The sequence below is a fragment of the Cicer arietinum genome, chromosome 7 (assembly GCF_000331145.2).
Source record: "Cicer arietinum cultivar CDC Frontier isolate Library 1 chromosome 7, Cicar.CDCFrontier_v2.0, whole genome shotgun sequence".
In the NCBI taxonomy this organism is placed as follows: domain Eukaryota; kingdom Viridiplantae; phylum Streptophyta; class Magnoliopsida; order Fabales; family Fabaceae; genus Cicer; species Cicer arietinum.
This window is the reverse complement of record NC_021166.2, coordinates 13728744-13750983: the sequence shown is the minus strand read 5'-3', so window position 1 is coordinate 13750983 and position 22240 is coordinate 13728744. Positions and strand designations below refer to the sequence as shown.

The window sequence follows — 22240 nt, the reverse complement described above, 5'->3', positions numbered from 1 at the left end:
TGTACTATTTTAATTGAGCAACAAAGTTGAATTGTTACATGTGTATTTAGAGAAACGTGATATCATAAATTAGATATTAAAGTTTTTATTTTCTTTAACAGATTTTCTTTGTCCGCTGCAAATTTTCTTCAAATAATTTAGTATATATTATTATAAATGTTATTTTGGGGGATTTAGGGTGTCACATCTCTAAAATGTTCACAAATATATTTTAGTGACCGATTTAGAGACCAATTTATTAACAATCGATTTAGAGATAAAGTGAATTTTTTTCTTCTTCTTTTAAAATTAGAGTTTTCTAAATCTCTATACCCACAAAAAAAATCCTCTCTCTCTCTCCCTCTCTCCTTCTCTCTCTCGACATAACCCCTCTATCTCTTTTAATTTTTGTTTTCTTTTTTATCCCTCCATCAGAACTAAATCACCTCACTTCTTCTGTCTTCAGTCCCATCCAACCATGGCCATCAATCTTCTCATGTTCATTTCGTCTACAGAATCCATCGATTTATTTTTATATTGGAGAAGTTGGAATTTTGAACAACTACCTTATATCGTCTTTTCCGAGCTACAATGACCTTTCCCAAGGAAAACAAGCAATTGGTTCGTGTTTCTCGATACGAGCTCTCTATATTGAACTACTACTTTTGCATTATGGGACACTTATGTAGACCATTCCTTTTATTTTTGTTTTCGATTCAAATATTATATTCTCCTTGTAGATTATTCTACTAAAGTGATTCATTTTTATCTTTTCTGTCATTGTTGGTATAAGACCAAACCTAGCATCATTGCTGATGGAGCTCCATTCCCCCGTCATGTTCCTTTTTCTTCATCTTAGGTAAGTTTTCCACTTCTTACATGGTTAGATTGTGTTTAAATCACAAAAGCATAAATTTTACAAAAACCGTAACTCTAATCCCACTTTCTTATTTCGAATCTATTTTGTTCTTGTTAAATTAATTAATCTAGATTATATTGCTGATTGAAATGTTTTTGTTTAGGGTTGATTGATAATGCGTATTTAGATCTTTGTTGTTGTTTTCTGTTTCAAGAGCAGAAACTGATATAGTAGATAATAAGAAGTAATTATCAAAGAAACTGTTATATCATCCTTTTTGAACTCTATCCATTTTTTATAGGCTTAACTATTCTTCCTTTGTATATGGAGGCATTTTGATCGTTCATGTTAATTTAGTTTATTTTTTCTTATTGACAATTTTAGAAGGTTCATGAAAACATAATTAAAGTCCAAGAACAGTAAGGATAAATGAAACATGTTGGCCTCGACTATGGAAAAGTAAAGCAATATAAAAGGTGTACAATACACAGTTAAAATGAAACACTAAAATTTATTGTTTTCAATACAATATTTAGCACTATCACATATATGATTACTAAATATTTTACAATGATTCATCCTTTTTCTTCTCTCATTTCGGGAGTGTTGCAGTATCTTGAATGAGAAACATGAAATTGTTGGAGAGACTTTTAACTGCATGCTTTGTAGTTAGTATGAACTAGATGTTCCATCAGTGAAGACTGTACCAAGAAATTGCATTGAACACAAATCCCTCTAACAAGATTCTTAGATACAACAGAAAGTTACCTTTCCTGATATAAAAAATTTATTAAATGTTCTTAGATGCAATGTTTATCATTCAATTATCTATCATATTATATTCCTTTACTGACATTAATTTATAGGAGGCTTCAGAGTGCCGAGACATACGAAAGACAAAGATGATGGGTTCCAAGTGATTAAAGTTTCATCAACATTAGATGTTTTGCCTGACTTCAAATTATTAGAGGTTAACTTTAGGTAAAAAGTTGTGATTGGTATGCCCTTGATTATAATAATAGAATCTCTGCAACTTGGTCAAAATAGATTGTTGCAAAGTCTTGTGCTATGAATATGTAGTAACTTGACTAACCCGTATTTGGAATGGACCTTTTGTATTTATGTATTGTTTTCATTTGATGAGTTATTTTTATGTTGGTTTCATTAGTTTTTTAGTTTTAAGTGCGTTAAAATTAAGGTCATTATAATGTTCTTGACAGATTTCTAAAAAATGAATAATGTTCTTTACATCTGCAAATTAACAAGAATGATCAGATTCTTAAAGAAAATATTAGATCCAAGAATTGCAATCCATTTTAGATTTATGCAAGAATGACTCCAAGATTATGCCCCACAAATTCATAAAGCAAGAACATTCTCCAAGTTAAGCAAGTTAAAGTACAAAGTTGACAAGCTGAAAATGAAATTTTTGTTGTACTTTCAAACAGACATGCGCACGTGATTCAAGGCATGTGATAACTTCAGAAAACTGTCAAGATAAGATTAAAAGTCAGCTCATCTCAAGGAATAATCGAAGATCTTTCTTGGTTCACAAGAATGTTCTTGATTTATGGCTGATCTTATCAACTCTCTTACTTATGACAACATAACTATTTTCAACCGCCAAATGAGTTGTCATAAGCATTCTTGAAGCCTATAAATAAAGTCTCAAGATGAAGAATAAATCAGAGCTTCAAGTGAAAAGTAATACATCACTCATTCAATCATACTCGAATCCTTTTGAGCTTCTCAATCATTTCTAAGTTGCAGTTATGTTCTTAGTTTGATATTAGAATCAGTTTCTACTGAGTTCTAAAATCTAGAATTTATTCTCAAACACGAGTTGAGCATACTCAAATTCTAACAATCTCAAAATCATTACTTTGTAACTCAAGGCTATATTGTTGACATAGCTTGAGTAGTTTATAAAAATTCTTTTTTGTTTAAAATGTAGTCTATAAAAATCTTTTCTGAAGAAAGGTAGTACTTTGTAACAAATCAGGATTGATCAATAAAAGTTGTGAGAAAACCAAGAACGATCTTTCTTTGAGCACTTAATGGAAAATCTCACAGAGGACTGGACATAACCCGTGTTGGGTGAACCAGAATATATTTTTGTGTAATATTTCTTCCCTTATCTCTATTTACTTTTTATCTTCTAATTAATTTTTATATAGATAAGTTAATATTGCTGTTTTTCACTAACCAAAAACATTATTCGTTTGTAATCGAGATCAATCTTGAGTTAAAAATTTTGATTTTTAACAAGAATTTTTAAAAATGAAAAATTATAATTCAAACATTAATTTCTTATAATTGACATTATTACTTCAATCTTAGTTTTATATAACATTCTAAAATTTTATATTTGCACTTTATGCATAGAATAAATATCTAATTTTTCACCACTGGGAGTATGTGACAGCCACCGTATTCTATCAAGTGTCACCATCTACTACCAAATGTTAGAATTTTGTGATTTTATAGGTTCAATTCTTAGATTCGAACGGAGGCTCTAAAAACAGTTAGATGACCCTATTTATACCTATCATATATTGATATCTAAACATCAAATAATCTACCAAATAGCACATAAGACTAGAGTCGTCAATTAAGCTCCAAAGTGCAAAGCCCCCTTAAAAATATTTTATTAAACCTCTAATATTAGGCTCTTATTGAAATAATTTTTTTAAAGTTTCGATCTACTATTTTATTTTATTTTTGTGGACTTAAGTGATGGGACTCATAGACCCAATATTTTGTTAATCTAAAAAAAAAAATTCTTCAAAAGTCTTCGAAATTTATTTTTTTCAGGAAAAAATCAAAAAAAGATTATTGAAAAATTGTGAGAAAAATTATTTTTTTTTTTTTGAATAAAAAATATTTCGAAAGAAAAATAAAAAAAAATTTGTATATCATTTGTTATCAAATTAAAATATTTTTATTGGAAAAATTTAAAGAGAAAAATAAAAAAAAATTGTCAATTTTTTTTTATAAAAATAATCGAAAGATAAATTTGAAAAAATGGACAGATAATCTCCATTTAACTTATAAAATATTATGAAGTTTTTAATTTTGAGGACTTCATTTCTTGAGACTTTAATTACTATCAAATTTTTTTCTCCTCAAACACGTAGACTCTAACTAATAATTAATAAACTTGTATAGTTGACGGTTCTAAATAAAACTAAAGTGAAAACTTAAGGTTTACACGGCACAAACAAACAAAACAAATACCCATGTCTTTCAAATTAAACTAATTTATTAATAGTTTCCCCACACAATCACTGTCAATGGAGAAGTGAAAATCCATAGTCTTCTCAATCCAACTACATAACATTTTTTGACATTTGCAAGTAGATTTCAACTATTGTTACTCTTAAAACTTTCCAACTTTCCAACATGAAAATAAAAAATTTATTTCTAATTTTCCAATAGACTCTTTTATTAAACATCATTAGACAGACTTAACTCAAGCTAAATTTAAACAAAAATAAAAAAAAATAAAAAAAATCACACTAACACAAACGTCAATCATACCATACAGTACGATTTAAATAATAATAGTAGTAATAATAACAATAATAATAACAACAATAACAATAATTATAATTATAATAATAATAATAATAATAATAATAGTAATAATAATAATAATAATAATAATAATAATAATTATTATTATTATTATTATTATTATTAAATTTATCCCGTTACTGAGTGGTTACATGGGCAAAGCACAGGCCAAAAAGTATACTTAATTTGTTATTTTTCAGTCATGTGATATTTCATCTCATACGAATGTATGAATGTGATGAACAAATTCAAGCCATCCAATACGATCAATCTCTTTTACTATAGCCTTTGCAGTGCTTATCCCAACTGATCTAACATTGCAATCACCATAATAATTTCAGAAAATTAAATTGATTGACGCTCTAAATAATAAAAAATATATTTGAGTTTTTTTATCAATGATTAGAGATCAATAGGATATCGCCGTAAATTTTCAAGGATTAAAAAAATGATTAATAGAAAAACTTATAAGCAAACACGACACATTAAATACTGCAAAATATCCAATTAACAATTACCATTTTGTATAAAAGCCATACACCTTTTAGTGATGAGCAATTGTTCAAAGTTCAAACTAAAATATCTTAAAAGTACTGTATACTTTGTAATAACAACCATATCATGTGTCCTAGACAACAGTGTTCAACTCATTGTTGGCACCACCAATTGTGTCTTCACGTCCTCTCTTGCGACAATTACTCTTACCATTTGTAATCTTCGCATTCTCCTTCCCTTCTTCACTCTTCAACCAAACACCAAACAGTTTTAATTTTTCTCCTTCTTCACATTCACATTCACCTACCGCAATATCGTCATCATCAAAACGCACCGTATCATGGCTGGACCCACTTGTTCCTTCCCGAATGATGCGGTTAATCTGATCCGGACCCACATTAAAAGTGTCACGAAGAAAACCTACCAACTCATCACACTGCTTCTTTGCACGTGCCAACTCACAACCCAGTTTCTCGTTGTCTTTTTTCAATTTCTCATTCTCGCGCGATAAATCAGTGCACTGGGTCGTTGGTTCTATTGATCCTGTTGAGGTTGAACCCATGTCCTCGCCGCCGGAGTTTGACGCCGAGTTTCCACCGATGGCGCCGGATTTCCCTGCTGCGGTCAAATGGGACACCGTCTTCCGCCGCTTGATTGCTGGCAGCAGCTCCGTCTGGCCTCGCTTGAAATTCTCGTTGGCGAATTCCCATTTGTCGGGGACAATTTTTCGGAACCCCTGAAAAATTGAATTTCAAAATTAATCAATTTTTTTATACATTTAACTGCAGCAACATATGATTTATTTAAATCTTTTTTATAAGTATTTAATTTATATACACATTAAAAATTTTGAATTATAATTTTTTTTTATAATGCTTAACATATCTGTTATTTTTAATTGTTAGCATATTTCACATATTCACGAATACTACTTTAAAAGTACTTATGGACATCTCTTAAAAAAGTAACAATACTAAAAATAAAAGTCTTTGATAATTTATAGTTGTGAATAGGTGATATTATAATTAAACTCAAATATATAAGTTAAATCAATTTTTTTAATAAATAATTATTACTTAAATATAAAAAGTAATATAATTGTAAAGAAATTTAAAGAAAAAATAATTATTAAAACAATTTTTCTTAAGATAGCCTCTCATCCTTTCTTAATACTTAAGTTTATTGACGTTTTAATCAATTCAATTCAATCGTTTAATTAGTTCAAAAGAATCGGAGGAAGACTAAAAAGCTATTTGCTTTTTCAAAATGTCAATTTCTATATATCCTTTTTCTTTCAAAATGCTCATTTCCATTAGTGAACAAAAAATAAATAAAGGAATTGACCAAAAATGGATTTTCTTTTCCAAAAATACACTGTCAAAGAAAAAAATATAGAATCTTATTACATGCATCTGAAAATAAAAATAGTAGTCTCTAGAACAATGTTTTTATCCTTCAAATGTAAAATAATATAATTAAATAATAATAAAATTAAAAAAATATTTTTTATAAAGATAAAATTATAATTTTTAATATTTAAAAAAATATTAAATATATTAAATATATATATATATATATAATTTAAAAATTACAATAATATTATTTAAAAAACAAGTTTAAGATGAATATTATTACTCCAAAATCTGTTCCCGAATTTTAATTTCAAATTTTTTTTAATTTAGAGTATTATTAAGAGACATTACCTTTTAAGAATAAATTTATTTGCGCTCTTATATTATATTCTTTCGGCTTTATATAAATACTAATATTTCTATAAAAAATTATCTTAAAATAAATATTATTTTTAATTTCTAATATTACTTTAATTATTTTTTATATTTTACTTTGAATAATTATTATATAAGTAATTTTCAAAATATTATAAAAAAATTAAAATAAATAATTTAATAAAATAATTTATCTTTTTATTTTAATTACTATATTAATATATAAAAGAAATCTTAAAGGACATTTATAAGACGAGGGAGTACTAGAAACGTTCGCAGTCGGTAGAATGATGGCGCAACTACCACTGTCTCAATTTCCCATTTATAAAAATAAGAGTAAAAGGCAATTGTTACCAAACAAGATTTTCAAAAATCGTATGTAAGAGTAGTTCCTTTGTAGATTTTGACTACCACGTTACCTCTGTTCTTTTCTAATTATTGCATTTTAATTATTTACACATACTTATGAAATTAATATATTTTGTCTATTATGTATTTTTTTATTTATAATATTTGTAATTATTTATTTCATAATTTATTTTCTGCAATAAATATTTAAGAATAATTTATCAAATCAATAATAAATATTACATTGAACATTACAAACGACAAATAAAAATAAGCAAATTTTTTTATAAAAAAAACAACACTTAAAAAGGAACAAAGAGAATTGATTTTTTTTGATAAATCTATGATTATTTTTGGATTTTTTTTTGTTTTATATTGATAATTTAGATCAGTTTTTTCTAGATTATTTTTTAAACATTATTAATAACATCCAACAAAATGTAACATATAAATAAATTTGTAAGTAAAGGTCTTAGGAGTTTGGGAGCATCACTTATCCATTTACTCATATGACAAATTTTTATAGAGTAATAAGTAAATTATTCATAATTTTTCAAAAACAACCTTGACCTTACTGAATTTGACTATTTTTTTTTATAAATTATTAATTTGACATTTGAAATATAGCACCTAATCAATAAAATTCATCCATTAAATGAGCTAACAAAATTTACTACATTAAATAACCACTATTCAAAATTTCTTTATGCATATTAAGAATAATAATAAATTATTGAATTAGTACAATTTTTATATAAAATTTATTTTATTAACTATATTGATATATTAAAAATATATATAGTATCCGTACAAAACATATATAGTAGAGTATAATAAGTAAAGCATAGAGTACGTCTTATTTAACTTAAAGATAAAATTGGAAAAATTAGACTATTTTTCCTTAAAAACACAAAATAGTAATAATTCTTTCAAAAACAATTTAAAGTTATTTCAAAATGGATTGTTAATAATATATAACATTTTTTTATAAAAATAATATAAAATATAAAATAAAAAAAAAACACATTTCAGAAGTAATTATTTTACCATTAATTTGATTTGAAAAATATTATTTTGGAATTAAAAATTAAACCATGCCAGAAGCAATTATGTTACCATTAATTTGATATTCATTTTGGAATTAAATAAATGCATTATATAAAAAGTATCTCTCTTTTCCTTCCATAAAAACAAAGTTAATGTATAGGTACGAGAAATCTTGCCTATTTATGGCTATAAAAAAACCTGCCTGTGTAATATATATTTATTAATTCAAGCTTTTATTAAAATATAAATTTAACTTATATTTTTGGTCAAATTAGCATAAATATTTTGTATATTATTAATTAATTACAATTATCAAATTTTTAAAACATTTGACTTTTATCATAATTTAAAAATCATATACATAATTAATTGTAATGTACTGCATGTAAACAATACATATACCTATTTTATGATTCGTTCATAAAGTAAATTTTAAATTACATACATTTATAAAAATGAGATGAGATGGCAAAGTAATAGACTCTCATGAATGAAAAATATTAATCTTATATTGTATATATTTAATCTTTTAAAACATTCGCAAAAGTGATAAAAATGGACTAAAATAAATGTTGAGAAGAGACATGAGGTGAAAAAATAAAAGAAACAAAACGATAGAACATCAGTATGAAAATGGATGAAAAAAATATCGAAAAAGAGATGGGTATAGAAATTCATTTCAATTCGGCCACCTAATAAAAAGGTCATAGCACTAAGCAACACGTGCCTTTTACCACACAAAAGTTATTTTTTTTTCGGACAAAAATACAACATAAAAGTTATAAAACTCTTCTTCATAGTAATATATTTCAATTGTTGTTTTGAAGCAAAAACATGAGTAAATTTCCAAGAAACAGTAAAACATTTGGTGTGTGAAAAGGATTCAAAAACATTTCTCAAATAACGATACTTCAACAAACAAAAGAAAAATTCAAAGCAATTAATTCTATCCTACGTAATGTAAAATCCACTCTTTTCATTCAACATATACATATGCCAAAATTATGATCCTTGAATTGAAAGTTCCACGTAAAATTCAAGCCCCACACTCAAGTAAATTCACCAATTCATATGGTAATCAAGTGTTATAAATTCTCACACGTTTAATTTGATATATGAATTAATGAATCCATTACGCAAACATCATGAAACACTCTATCAACCTCGTAAGCAATTCAAGAAAAAGAAAAACAGAATTTTGATATAATAAATGAACATCAATTTAATCCGTTCCTAAATCCAAATACCAGTATTTTTTGGTACAATCCAAATATAATTAGTTACTCTCTCGAAAATGAAAAAAAAAATATTATATTTGTATTTAATTTTAAAATTAAATTAAATATATTAATTTTTTAATCGTCGATGGTTAATAGTATATCCATACTTCCTCTTCTCAATATAAAAAAAAATAAAAAAAAATAACAAGACAACATTGACAATTGATTGAAACAAAGATGATAAGAAGAAGAAACTTACATAGGTGTTGAGTTGACGAACAAAGCTTGAGAAATTGTTGTGCTTAAAGTACTTTGGAAGCAAATCTCTAGCAAAATCAGCATGTTTCCACACAACAAAAGTGTTACCAATTTCACTCCAAGAAATCACATCATCAGTAAAAGGATCATCCACCATCTGATAAGTCTTGGTTAAAAACGGTGCCGGCGCCGATCGTGACATTTTTTCTTCCCGATCTACCCTTCACCTACCTCACAAATTAAATCTACTATGTTTTTTTGATTCTTTAAAATATAAACAAAAAATCTATATATGTATTTTTCCTTGTATAAACTTGATGTATCAATAAAAGGAAAAAAAAAATAAAGTAAAAAAGTATGTTTATTACGGTGTAGAATTGAAAAAGCTTAATTAAGAAAAAAAACTGAAAAGGAGAAGAGCAGTTAAGAATTCCCAATCCCAGCAATAAAAACCAAAGAGGAAAAAGCGAAAATGAAAAGAAGAAAAAAAAAAATAAGAAGAAGAAGAAGAAGAAGAAGAAGAAGAAGAGTAAGGTTTATTTTTGTTACAATTAAAATCCATGAATCCAAAGCTTATGGAAATGAATAATAAGAGTGACAAATACCATAACTTCTAAAGAGAAGAAAGGTCAATAGAGTGATGAAATCATAAAACTATGTTTGTGGAATCTTAATTCTTGCACGGGACTCTTATATTTATAATAATAAAATATATATAATGGAAGAAAAACTTAGGCAACCCCCATTCCTCAAAGAGACGTGGTTTCTAGAAATATTTAGATATGCACTAAGGTCTAAAAATTAAATACAAGACGAGATTAAAGGAACCCACTTTAATAGATTCTCTCTCTCACTTATGTTGAATAAACGACTAAAGTTAAACTTTCTTTTGCTTTGGATATTAAATTAATACACGCCAATAACTAATAAAATATACATTTTTTTGGATATTAACAACTACTACTATATATATTATCTAATATTTGAATTTCATTAAATATCAATTGACCGCATCATTTTTGTCAAATAAAATATTGACCACTTCCTCAACCATTAAAATAATAAATATTGACTGCATCATCCTTTGTTTTTATGTCTTAACTTTAGATAAACCTTTTATTTCTGAAATTAACTAGAGATTTACTTTGTTTGATTTTATATTTTTCTTTGTATACTTATAATATTTTATTGATTTTTATTATAAAAAAAAGTTTGTTGATACATTTAAATTCATGAAAACAGATTTAGAAAAACAAAATGGTTATTGTCGTATTTCTGAGGGATTAATAAATAAATTAAAACAAGGGTACTAAAAACAAACAAGCACCTTCTTCTGGATAAATTAATATGATATTTTATTAGTTTTTTGGTATAAATTTTCTTTCTTTTACTAATTGGTATTCCTCGGTAAGTATTCTGTCTCAATTTTTTATTATAAAAATTTCATCCAAGCTTCATTAAATTATTTAAATTCTTTTATTTTTGTTTTGAATCTTGAAGTTTTTTATTTTAGTTGGTTTTTATCTCAAATATACTCGTATTCTTCTTGCAATTATGATTCTAGCCTGACGTATAGAAACTTAAGCATCAAACATCAATGAAAACACACATGAAAAGTCCCTTGATCAAATGCAAATGTTCATCATTTTCAACAATAATAACAAAGAATCATTGCTTAATCTAAAAAATTAGAGACTCCGATCTATTTTAAAAAATTGAACTTTTAATAAAAAAATATTAAAATGTTAAAAAAAATTATTTAAATTGTAAATAACATTAGTAACATAAAAAAAAAGCAAAAAAAATTTATAAATAAAATTAATATTATAAAAATCTGATTTATTTTTTCTTTCCTTTATTTGTTCAAAAGATATGGGCTTGTTTTTGTTTTCTTCCTAATATTTAATTATGTGTTGTTCTTTTTGTTTATGGATGTTATAGTACCTGTGAAACTTTTTCTCTTAATATTTTTTTGGACGAATAATACTTAAAAAAATAAATAGATTTGGGCTATCAACACCTACCTAAGGTCTATTTTGTATTATAATATAAACAAAAATAGATTTAACAAAATAAATATGTATAATTTAAATTTTGAATTCACATACATCTACTTTATTTCATTAAGTTTATTAATATATGAGTCTGAGTTAAGTTAATTTATCCTTATATGGATCAATTTAGATAGATTAGTAAAAAGAGTTGGATTAGTTTAGGCGGTGTTTTATATATGTCTCTTATCATTAGTGTTTGCATGTGTTTGGTTTTGTTATTTTAACATTAACAGTGTCATCCATTTATAAAAAGAAAAGTTAATAGTGTCAATTATAATTAAAAAAAATTAAATAATAGTGTCACCTCATAAATATATCTATTCAAAGAATTAGAATATATATAATCATAGTTATATTTAAAAATAAAAATAAAAATTAAATAGTAGAACTTTAAATGAATTTATCAAACATATTTTTAAGATAAATTCCCAAAAAATACACTGAAAAAAGACATAAAATTTTAAGTTGATCTTATTTCTAAATAACAATCTATATTTATCTTTAAACGTTCAGTTCAATAATATTTATATTTTAAAATTATTTTCTACTTTTTTTTAGTAGAAGTTTCTACTTCTATTATTAGCTATTAAGATAAAATAAAATAGAAAGTATATTGATTATGCATTGACAGTTTAAAATAGTTGTACAATCTCCTTCAATTATTACCTATAATATTCTTGCTATGTATGTTTTTTTTTAAATAACTATCAAATACTCTCCTATTATTAAACATTAGTGTATACTAGTTTACACTTAATATGCATATATTTTTTTCTCAATTAAAAAACACATAATGCCTTTAATACTACGGTGTATACTCTCTCTCTATCATTTTATATTGCATTTAAAAGAATATTCCACACAAAATCTATTTTTTCTCTAGATTTATTATTATTATTATTATTATTATTATTATTATTATTATTATTATTATTATTATTATTATTATTAAAATCAAAAGAAACAATAAAGTATCACTTTACCGTATTAATTGTTTGTCAAAGGCATATAAATGTTTTAATTCCATTTAATTATAATTTTAGTTATATATATTAGTTATTAATATTTTTTATTTTAGTTAAATATTTTTTTTTACATTGGTCAAACATTCTGTTTTTAAAATATATTTATTATTAAGAACAGTTAAACTAATGACTATTTAAAAATTGTTCTATATGAAATTTAATTTATTTCCGTTAAATTACCATTTCAAGCTCTTAAATTATAAATTGTAAAGGTAAATAATTTTCTTTTTTTAAACATATCTATTTTTTATACTTTAAATTATAAAGATAAATAATAATTTTTTTATTCATAAAATCATTGTTGACTTATAACAAACTCTTACCTCAAGATAAAATTTTATCATTTGATAGTGATGGTAAGAGATATAGATTATAGTAGAATATAATATAAATATAACAAAGTTTTATTGTACCTTGTGTTTCCATAAAACAACATATTTTAATTTATTATATGTTCTAGATAAACCAAGAAATAGTATTATTTGATATATAGTATACTTATCGACAAAATTGTTATTATGAAAATATTATATTTATTTTATTTTATAGAGGAAATTAAATTAATTTGTTAAAAAAGAAATTTGATTTTTGATTTTTATACTTTAAAATATGCTTTTTATTCAAATATTTATATTCTAATAAACTATTTAATAATATTTATATGCTTTAAAATATGCTTTTTTTTTTAATTGTGTTATTCTTAACTACCCCAATCTCCATAATATAATTATTTTATGATTTTTTGGTTGACTAATCAAGTACTCGGTTGAAGCATGATATGATAGAATAGATATTTAACTTTGTGACACATTGAAATGAAGCTAACCTATTAAGTTGAAAAAATTATCACTATTCCAAGTAAATAATTATTAACAACATTTATCTTTGAACTTCATAAAAAAATGCATACATATAAAAATAAAAATTAAATAAATTTTTATTCTTTACAAAAATTCACAATTTTTTTTTATTTTTGTAAAAAAGTTCATTAATTTTTATTTCCTTAATTTTTGTTTTTTATTTTTAGTCTCTAAATTTAATCTAACTATTGTTTAACTTTTCTGAATTTTTAAATGATTTTTTAATTTTCCTATAAAAATTTAAAATTTATTAACATATGATAAATAAAATATGAAGTTTTAAATATCCAAAATTTAAAAATTTATATTTAATTCATTATTTATTAAAAAAAATTAAAATATTTGTAATACAATTATTAAACATGTCTTAAATATTACTAAAAAAATTTAAAAAATACACATTAATTGGCTTAAAATCAAAATAAAAAATGTAAACAAAAAATTTTAAAGACTAAAAATTGAATTTTTTTATAATTAAATACTAAAAACAAAATAATAAAATTTTATAAAACTAAAAAATTTATTTAATCCAAAAATTAACAGAAAAATAATAATAAGAGTTTCAGTCGGACCTATATACTTGAAAAACACAACTCCACAACGTTGTTGAAAAACTTCAATACTTATATACTTGAAAACACAAATATTTTGAGGTTTTTAAAACACAACAATACTTCAAAATTTATAATAAAAAAATTATAATCTAACACAACTAAAAGTAAATACCGACAAGATATGGATTTTACAAACAAACAAAAAATACAGTGATATGAGATTTATACCTCTTGAATCTAGATTGTTGCCTTCAAAACAAGGATGGATCTTCTTGATTGCCTCAAAATTTTCTTATTTTTAATATATATATATATATATATATATATATATATATATATATATATATATATATATTTTTTTTTATATGTATATTATAATTTTGATATAAAAGTTATATAATAAATTTTATTGACACTAAAGATATAATTTGAATTTTATAAACTAAAATTGAAAATTCAATTCCATACACAACAAATAAATAATTTACAATAAATAAAAATTAACTGTAACGTAAATTTCATTTCCATGCTTATAAGTTATTGAAATTTTCCTTATATACACAATATTTATAGTGTTAAATTCATGTACTCGTGAAATAGACACATAAAATTAACTATGAATAAATACAAATCGCTTCGCATAAATTTAATTCGAACCCATGTAGATATGTATGCTACAAGTAGAGTTGACTACACCAACAAAAGTCTAATCCAACTAATTGAAAATATTTGTTATATATTGTTTTTTTAGTCGCCCCTCAAAGAAAACATGTGAAGTTCCACCGCTACTCAAAAGGAAGAAGAAAGTAGTGAAGGAGGTACACATTTAGCGACGAATCGGAGAGTTTCAAAGTTAGAGTAAGAAAGGAATGACTTTGTTAATTTTTTTTTTTATTTGGGAGAAAAAATATAAAGGAGGGAGTCAAAAAATGCAACGCATGTCGAGACGATATTTGCCCTCATTGTAATTATAATTCAGAATCTATAATGCATATACTTTGTGACCGTGAGCAGATGTTTGAATTTTGGAATATTATTATAAATTCAATTAAGTGAAGTCGTCTCTTCAGCTTGGGTATGCATGTTTGGTTGAATTGGAATTTCTCTATTGATAATATTGGTTATGTTCTTTGTTCTTGGCCTACCTGCTTTAGTATCATCGTTTGGAGGCTTTGAAAGGATATAAATGAACTTGTATTTTCAAACTCATCTGCTTTGTACACGGATTTTTAAATTAAAATTCAACGTCATGTTCATCTAATTGTTAAAGAGACTAATAAACTCTTTAGATTTTGGCAACACAAAAATGTTTTATTGAGACTACTTGGAAAACACTACTAACTGACTATTATAAGGTGAATGTTGAGTGGAGTCTTCCAACCTATTAACTGAAGTTCTTTATTTAGTAGTCTCATTTGCGATGAGAAGGGTAGTTATTGTACCGGTTACTATATGGCAACCTAAGTGCTGGAAATGTTATTTCTGTTAAAATTTTGGCTCTTGTTCATGGTATTAGGGTGACTCGAAATATGGACTTAAAAATTGTTTTTTTTTTAAAGGAAACATTTGATTAACACGATCAGAGGTGTGTCATTTACCCATTAGGTCTTCAACCTCTTTTGAAATACGTCCATTCTCTCCTCAATCTTTCTGATTATATTACCTGTCTTTGTTACATCTTTCTTGAAGTTAATCGTAGTACAAATTTCCTAGCGAAACAAAGCATGTGTGGGTATTTGAACTTATGTTTCCTTGCTGATTTTTCTACAGTATTTAACATTATTTTGTATACTTATTATAAAGGGTTAAGTCCCTCTTCTTCTTCTAGTGAATAAACTGTCTCTAATTACATGTAAAAAAAAAGTAAAAAGGGAAAAACGAAGGTGGAAGAAATGGAAAAAAGAATTTCACGTGGTACTTACTTTTTAACTACACAAAAAAAGGTTTCTTGTGACTCATATTGCCTTAGACTCACTAGCAATGTGGAGAACACTTAGTATCTTATGGACTCTTATCCCGTTGTAATAAAGTTATGGGACTGGACTAGACTATGGATTGTTAAGGAGAAATATATTGATGATGATGATGATGTTTTCATGATATATTTTTCAAAGTAGTTTGTGAATTATGTAATATCCCGATTTTCATTTACCTTCTTTGTATTTTATAAGCATTTGTTAGAAGTATGAGGTGCTTAATCATATATATAATACTAATTAGAAGTTTCTTGATTTCTGATTTTCAAAAGTCAATCGATTAAGAAGAGTAATTAAACAATTATTTAATTGATTTAAGGATACTTGACATCGAAGATGAAATTTATTTGCAAAAAAATAAAAACTTTTTAAAAGAGGAAAATCAATACTTAAATTTTTACAAAATTAACTTTGATACCTAAAGTCACATGATTAGAGCCGAATGTAAACTAAAATTCAAAGAACTCAAATAATTGAACTCGTAAGTTAACATTTTTGAACTTGAGCTAGCTCTAATCACCGCACATATTACTCCATGGTTTTTCGTTTTTTCGTAAGAATGTTCCTATTAATAATAGCGCTTTTTTATAAAGATATAAGTAACATTTGACCTTTTTTATTTATTTATAAAAGATGATGTCTTAACTTTTAAACATCGCTGGAATTCACCACAATTAAAAATGTTATCTACGGTTGAAAAAAGCGGTTTTAAAGGTTTTTTTAGTGTAGTGATTTTGCATTATATTGCTAATGCAATGACATATGTTTGTTTTGTTTTAAATAAATATATGTTTATTTTATGAAAATATTTTATAATTTTATTGTAAGATTTATGGGTCACATATGTAATTAATTAATAAAGTGTGTTAGGGTCATTATATAATTAGCCAATAAACTGGGGGTCAAATAATATATAATAGTTTATGGCTAAAGAGCATAATAGTTATGAAAATTAATAGTGTAGATACCAGGCAGTTTCTAATTTAATGAGGGGCTGAATTGGAAATACTGCAATTTGGGATATAACTAATAATAGTTATATATAGGGGTAATGGTCCCCAAGGCAAACACAATAAGACTATTCAGTTTCAAAACCCTAAAGGAGAAAACTCTCTGGTTCTCTCTATCCCCATCAAGAGAGCAAGGTCTTCAGGGTGTTTTGCTGAGGAAGATCACCCAACCCATTGGCTCTATCATCATAGATTTCATCAATGGCAATTCCCACAGGTACGCTTCCGCCTTTGGTCATTCATCATGTAATTAACATGGATTATTAACAATTGGTATCAGAGCCTACCATGTTTAATTCATGATGAAATTCGGTTATTGTATTTGTTTAGGATTCAATTTGGGAATTTTGACATGTTTGAAAAATTAGGGTTTGTAATTTGGGAATTTTGATATATATATATTATGGAATCCATATTTTTAACGTGTTTGAAAAATTAGGGTTTGTAATTTGGGAATTTGGAAATTTTGATATATATATTACGGAATCCATATTTTTAACGTGTTTGAAAAATTAGGGTTTGTAATTTGGGAATTTGAGAATTTTGATATATATATTATGGAATCCATATTTTTAACGTGTTTGAAAAATTAGGGTTTGTAATTTGGGAATTTTGATATATATATTATGGAATCCATATTTTTAACGTGTTTGAAAAATTAGGGTTTGTAATTTGGGAATTTGGGAATTTTGATATATATATTATGGAATCCATATTTTTAACGTGTTTGAAAAATTAGGGTTTGTAATTTGGGAATTTGGGAATTTTGATATATATATTATGGAATCCATATTTTTAACGTGTTTGAAAAATTAGGGTTTGTAATTTGGGAATTTGGGAATTTTGATATATATATTATGGAATCCATATTTTTAACGTGTTTGAAAAATTAGGGTTTGTAATTTGGGAATTTGGGAATTTTGATATATATATTATGGAATCCATATTTTTAACGTGTTTGAAAAATTAGGGTTTGTAATTTGGGAATTTGGGAATTTTGATATATATATTATGGAATCCATATTTTTAACGTGTTTGAAAAATTAGGGTTTGTAATTTGGGAATTTGGGAATTTTGATATATATATTATGGAATCCATATTTTTAACGTGTTTGAAAAATTAGGGTTTGTAATTTGGGAATTTGGGAATTTTGATATATATATTATGGAATCCATATTTTTAACGTGTTTGAAAAATTAGGGTTTGTAATTTGGGAATTTGGGAATTTTGATATATATATTATGGAATCCATATTTTTAACGTGTTTGAAAAATTAGGGTTTGTAATTTGGGAATTTGGGAATTTTGATATATATATTATGGAATCCATATTTTTAACGTGTTTGAAAAATTAGGGTTTGTAATTTGGGAATTTGGGAATTTTGATATATATATTATGGAATCCATATTTTTAACGTGTTTGAAAAATTAGGGTTTGTAATTTGGGAATTTGGGAATTTTGATATATATATTATGGAATCCATATTTTTAACGTGTTTGAAAAATTAGGGTTTGTAATTTGGGAATTTGGGAATTTTGATATATATATTATGGAATCCATATTTTTAACGTGTTTGAAAAATTAGGGTTTGTAATTTGGGAATTTGGGAATTTTGATATATATATTATGGAATCCATATTTTTAACGTGTTTGAAAAATTAGGGTTTGTAATTTGGGAATTTGGGAATTTTGATATATATATTATGGAATCCATATTTTTAACGTGTTTGAAAAATTAGGGTTTGTAATTTGGGAATTTGGGAATTTTGATATATATATTATGGAATCCATATTTTTAACGTGTTTGAAAAATTAGGGTTTGTAATTTGGGAATTTGGGAATTTTGATATATATATTATGGAATCCATATTTTTAACGTGTTTGAAAAATTAGGGTTTGTAATTTGGGAATTTGGGAATTTTGATATATATATTATGGAATCCATATTTTTAACGTGTTTGAAAAATTAGGGTTTGTAATTTGGGAATTTGGGAATTTTGATATATATATTATGGAATCCATATTTTTAACGTGTTTGAAAAATTAGGGTTTGTAATTTGGGAATTTGGGAATTTTGATATATATATTATGGAATCCATATTTTTAACGTGTTTGAAAAATTAGGGTTTGTAATTTGGGAATTTGGGAATTTTGATATATATATTATGGAATCCATATTTTTAACGTGTTTGAAAAATTAGGGTTTGTAATTTGGGAATTTGGGAATTTTGATATATATATTATGGAATCCATATTTTTAACGTGTTTGAAAAATTAGGGTTTGTAATTTGGGAATTTGGGAATTTTGATATATATATTATGGAATCCATATTTTTAACGTGTTTGAAAAATTAGGGTTTGTAATTTGGGAATTTGGGAATTTTGATATATATATTATGGAATCCATATTTTTAACGTGTTTGAAAAATTAGGGTTTGTAATTTGGGAATTTGGGAATTTTGATATATATATTATGGAATCCATATTTTTAACGTGTTTGAAAAATTAGGGTTTGTAATTTGGGAATTTGGGAATTTTGATATATATATTATGGAATCCATATTTTTAACGTGTTTGAAAAATTAGGGTTTGTAATTTGGGAATTTGGGAATTTTGATATATATATTATGGAATCCATATTTTTAACGTGTTTGAAAAATTAGGGTTTGTAATTTGGGAATTTGGGAATTTTGATATATATATTATGGAATCCATATTTTTAACGTGTTTGAAAAATTAGGGTTTGTAATTTGGGAATTTGGGAATTTTGATATATATATTATGGAATCCATATTTTTAACGTGTTTGAAAAATTAGGGTTTGTAATTTGGGAATTTGGGAATTTTGATATATATATTATGGAATCCATATTTTTAACGTGTTTGAAAAATTAGGGTTTGTAATTTGGGAATTTGGGAATTTTGATATATATATTATGGAATCCATATTTTTAACGTGTTTGAAAAATTAGGGTTTGTAATTTGGGAATTTGGGAATTTTGATATATATATTATGGAATCCATATTTTTAACGTGTTTGAAAAATTAGGGTTTGTAATTTGGGAATTTGGGAATTTTGATATATATATTATGGAATCCATATTTTTAACGTGTTTGAAAAATTAGGGTTTGTAATTTGGGAATTTGGGAATTTTGATATATATATTATGGAATCCATATTTTTAACGTGTTTGAAAAATTAGGGTTTGTAATTTGGGAATTTGGGAATTTTGATATATATATTATGGAATCCATATTTTTAACGTGTTTGAAAAATTAGGGTTTGTAATTTGGGAATTTGGGAATTTTGATATATATATTATGGAATCCATATTTTTAACGTGTTTGAAAAATTAGGGTTTGTAATTTGGGAATTTGGGAATTTTGATATATATATTATGGAATCCATATTTTTAACGTGTTTGAAAAATTAGGGTTTGTAATTTGGGAATTTGGGAATTTTGATATATATATTATGGAATCCATATTTTTAACGTGTTTGAAAAATTAGGGTTTGTAATTTGGGAATTTGGGAATTTTGATATATATATTATGGAATCCATATTTTTAACGTGTTTGAAAAATTAGGGTTTGTAATTTGGGAATTTGGGAATTTTGATATATATATTATGGAATCCATATTTTTAACGTGTTTGAAAAATTAGGGTTTGTAATTTGGGAATTTGGGAATTTTGATATATATATTATGGAATCCATATTTTTAACGTGTTTGAAAAATTAGGGTTTGTAATTTGGGAATTTGGGAATTTTGATATATATATTATGGAATCCATATTTTTAACGTGTTTGAAAAATTAGGGTTTGTAATTTGGGAATTTGGGAATTTTGATATATATATTATGGAATCCATATTTTTAACGTGTTTGAAAAATTAGGGTTTGTAATTTGGGAATTTGGGAATTTTGATATATATATTATGGAATCCATATTTTTAACGTGTTTGAAAAATTAGGGTTTGTAATTTGGGAATTTGGGAATTTTGATATATATATTATGGAATCCATATTTTTAACGTGTTTGAAAAATTAGGGTTTGTAATTTGGGAATTTGGGAATTTTGATATATATATTATGGAATCCATATTTTTAACGTGTTTGAAAAATTAGGGTTTGTAATTTGGGAATTTGGGAATTTTGATATATATATTATGGAATCCATATTTTTAACGTGTTTGAAAAATTAGGGTTTGTAATTTGGGAATTTGGGAATTTTGATATATATATTATGGAATCCATATTTTTAACGTGTTTGAAAAATTAGGGTTTGTAATTTGGGAATTTGGGAATTTTGATATATATATTATGGAATCCATATTTTTAACGTGTTTGAAAAATTAGGGTTTGTAATTTGGGAATTTGGGAATTTTGATATATATATTATGGAATCCATATTTTTAACGTGTTTGAAAAATTAGGGTTTGTAATTTGGGAATTTGGGAATTTTGATATATATATTATGGAATCCATATTTTTAACGTGTTTGAAAAATTAGGGTTTGTAATTTGGGAATTTGGGAATTTTGATATATATATTATGGAATCCATATTTTTAACGTGTTTGAAAAATTAGGGTTTGTAATTTGGGAATTTGGGAATTTTGATATATATATTATGGAATCCATATTTTTAACGTGTTTGAAAAATTAGGGTTTGTAATTTGGGAATTTGGGAATTTTGATATATATATTATGGAATCCATATTTTTAACGTGTTTGAAAAATTAGGGTTTGTAATTTGGGAATTTGGGAATTTTGATATATATATTATGGAATCCATATTTTTAACGTGTTTGAAAAATTAGGGTTTGTAATTTGGGAATTTGGGAATTTTGATATATATATTATGGAATCCATATTTTTAACGTGTTTGAAAAATTAGGGTTTGTAATTTGGGAATTTGGGAATTTTGATATATATATTATGGAATCCATATTTTTAACGTGTTTGAAAAATTAGGGTTTGTAATTTGGGAATTTGGGAATTTTGATATATATATTATGGAATCCATATTTTTAACGTGTTTGAAAAATTAGGGTTTGTAATTTGGGAATTTGGGAATTTTGATATATATATTATGGAATCCATATTTTTAACGTGTTTGAAAAATTAGGGTTTGTAATTTGGGAATTTGGGAATTTTGATATATATATTATGGAATCCATATTTTTAACGTGTTTGAAAAATTAGGGTTTGTAATTTGGGAATTTGGGAATTTTGATATATATATTATGGAA

At 25.0% G+C, this 22240-nt stretch overlaps 1 protein-coding gene and 1 long non-coding RNA gene across 2 annotated transcripts; one reads left to right on the top strand and one right to left on the bottom strand.

Moving 5' to 3' along the window:
* The first annotated feature begins 323 nt into the window (after positions 1 to 323).
* LOC113787689 (uncharacterized) lies at positions 324 to 2002 on the top strand. The gene is made up of 2 exons (XR_003474206.2): positions 324 to 838; positions 1705 to 2002. It is a non-coding gene; the product is annotated as an uncharacterized lncRNA (long non-coding RNA).
* Positions 2003 to 4904: 2902 nt separating this feature from the next.
* HSFB1B (heat stree transcription factor B-1b) lies at positions 4905 to 10193 on the bottom strand. The gene is made up of 2 exons (XM_004509087.4): positions 9511 to 10193; positions 4905 to 5645 (listed from the first exon to the last, which is right to left on the bottom strand). Exons 1-2 carry the CDS (start codon positions 9709 to 9711, stop codon positions 5043 to 5045), a joined length of 804 nt encoding a protein of 267 aa, XP_004509144.1. The 5' UTR covers positions 9712 to 10193; the 3' UTR covers positions 4905 to 5042.
* Between the last annotated feature and the right edge of the window lie 12047 nt (positions 10194 to 22240).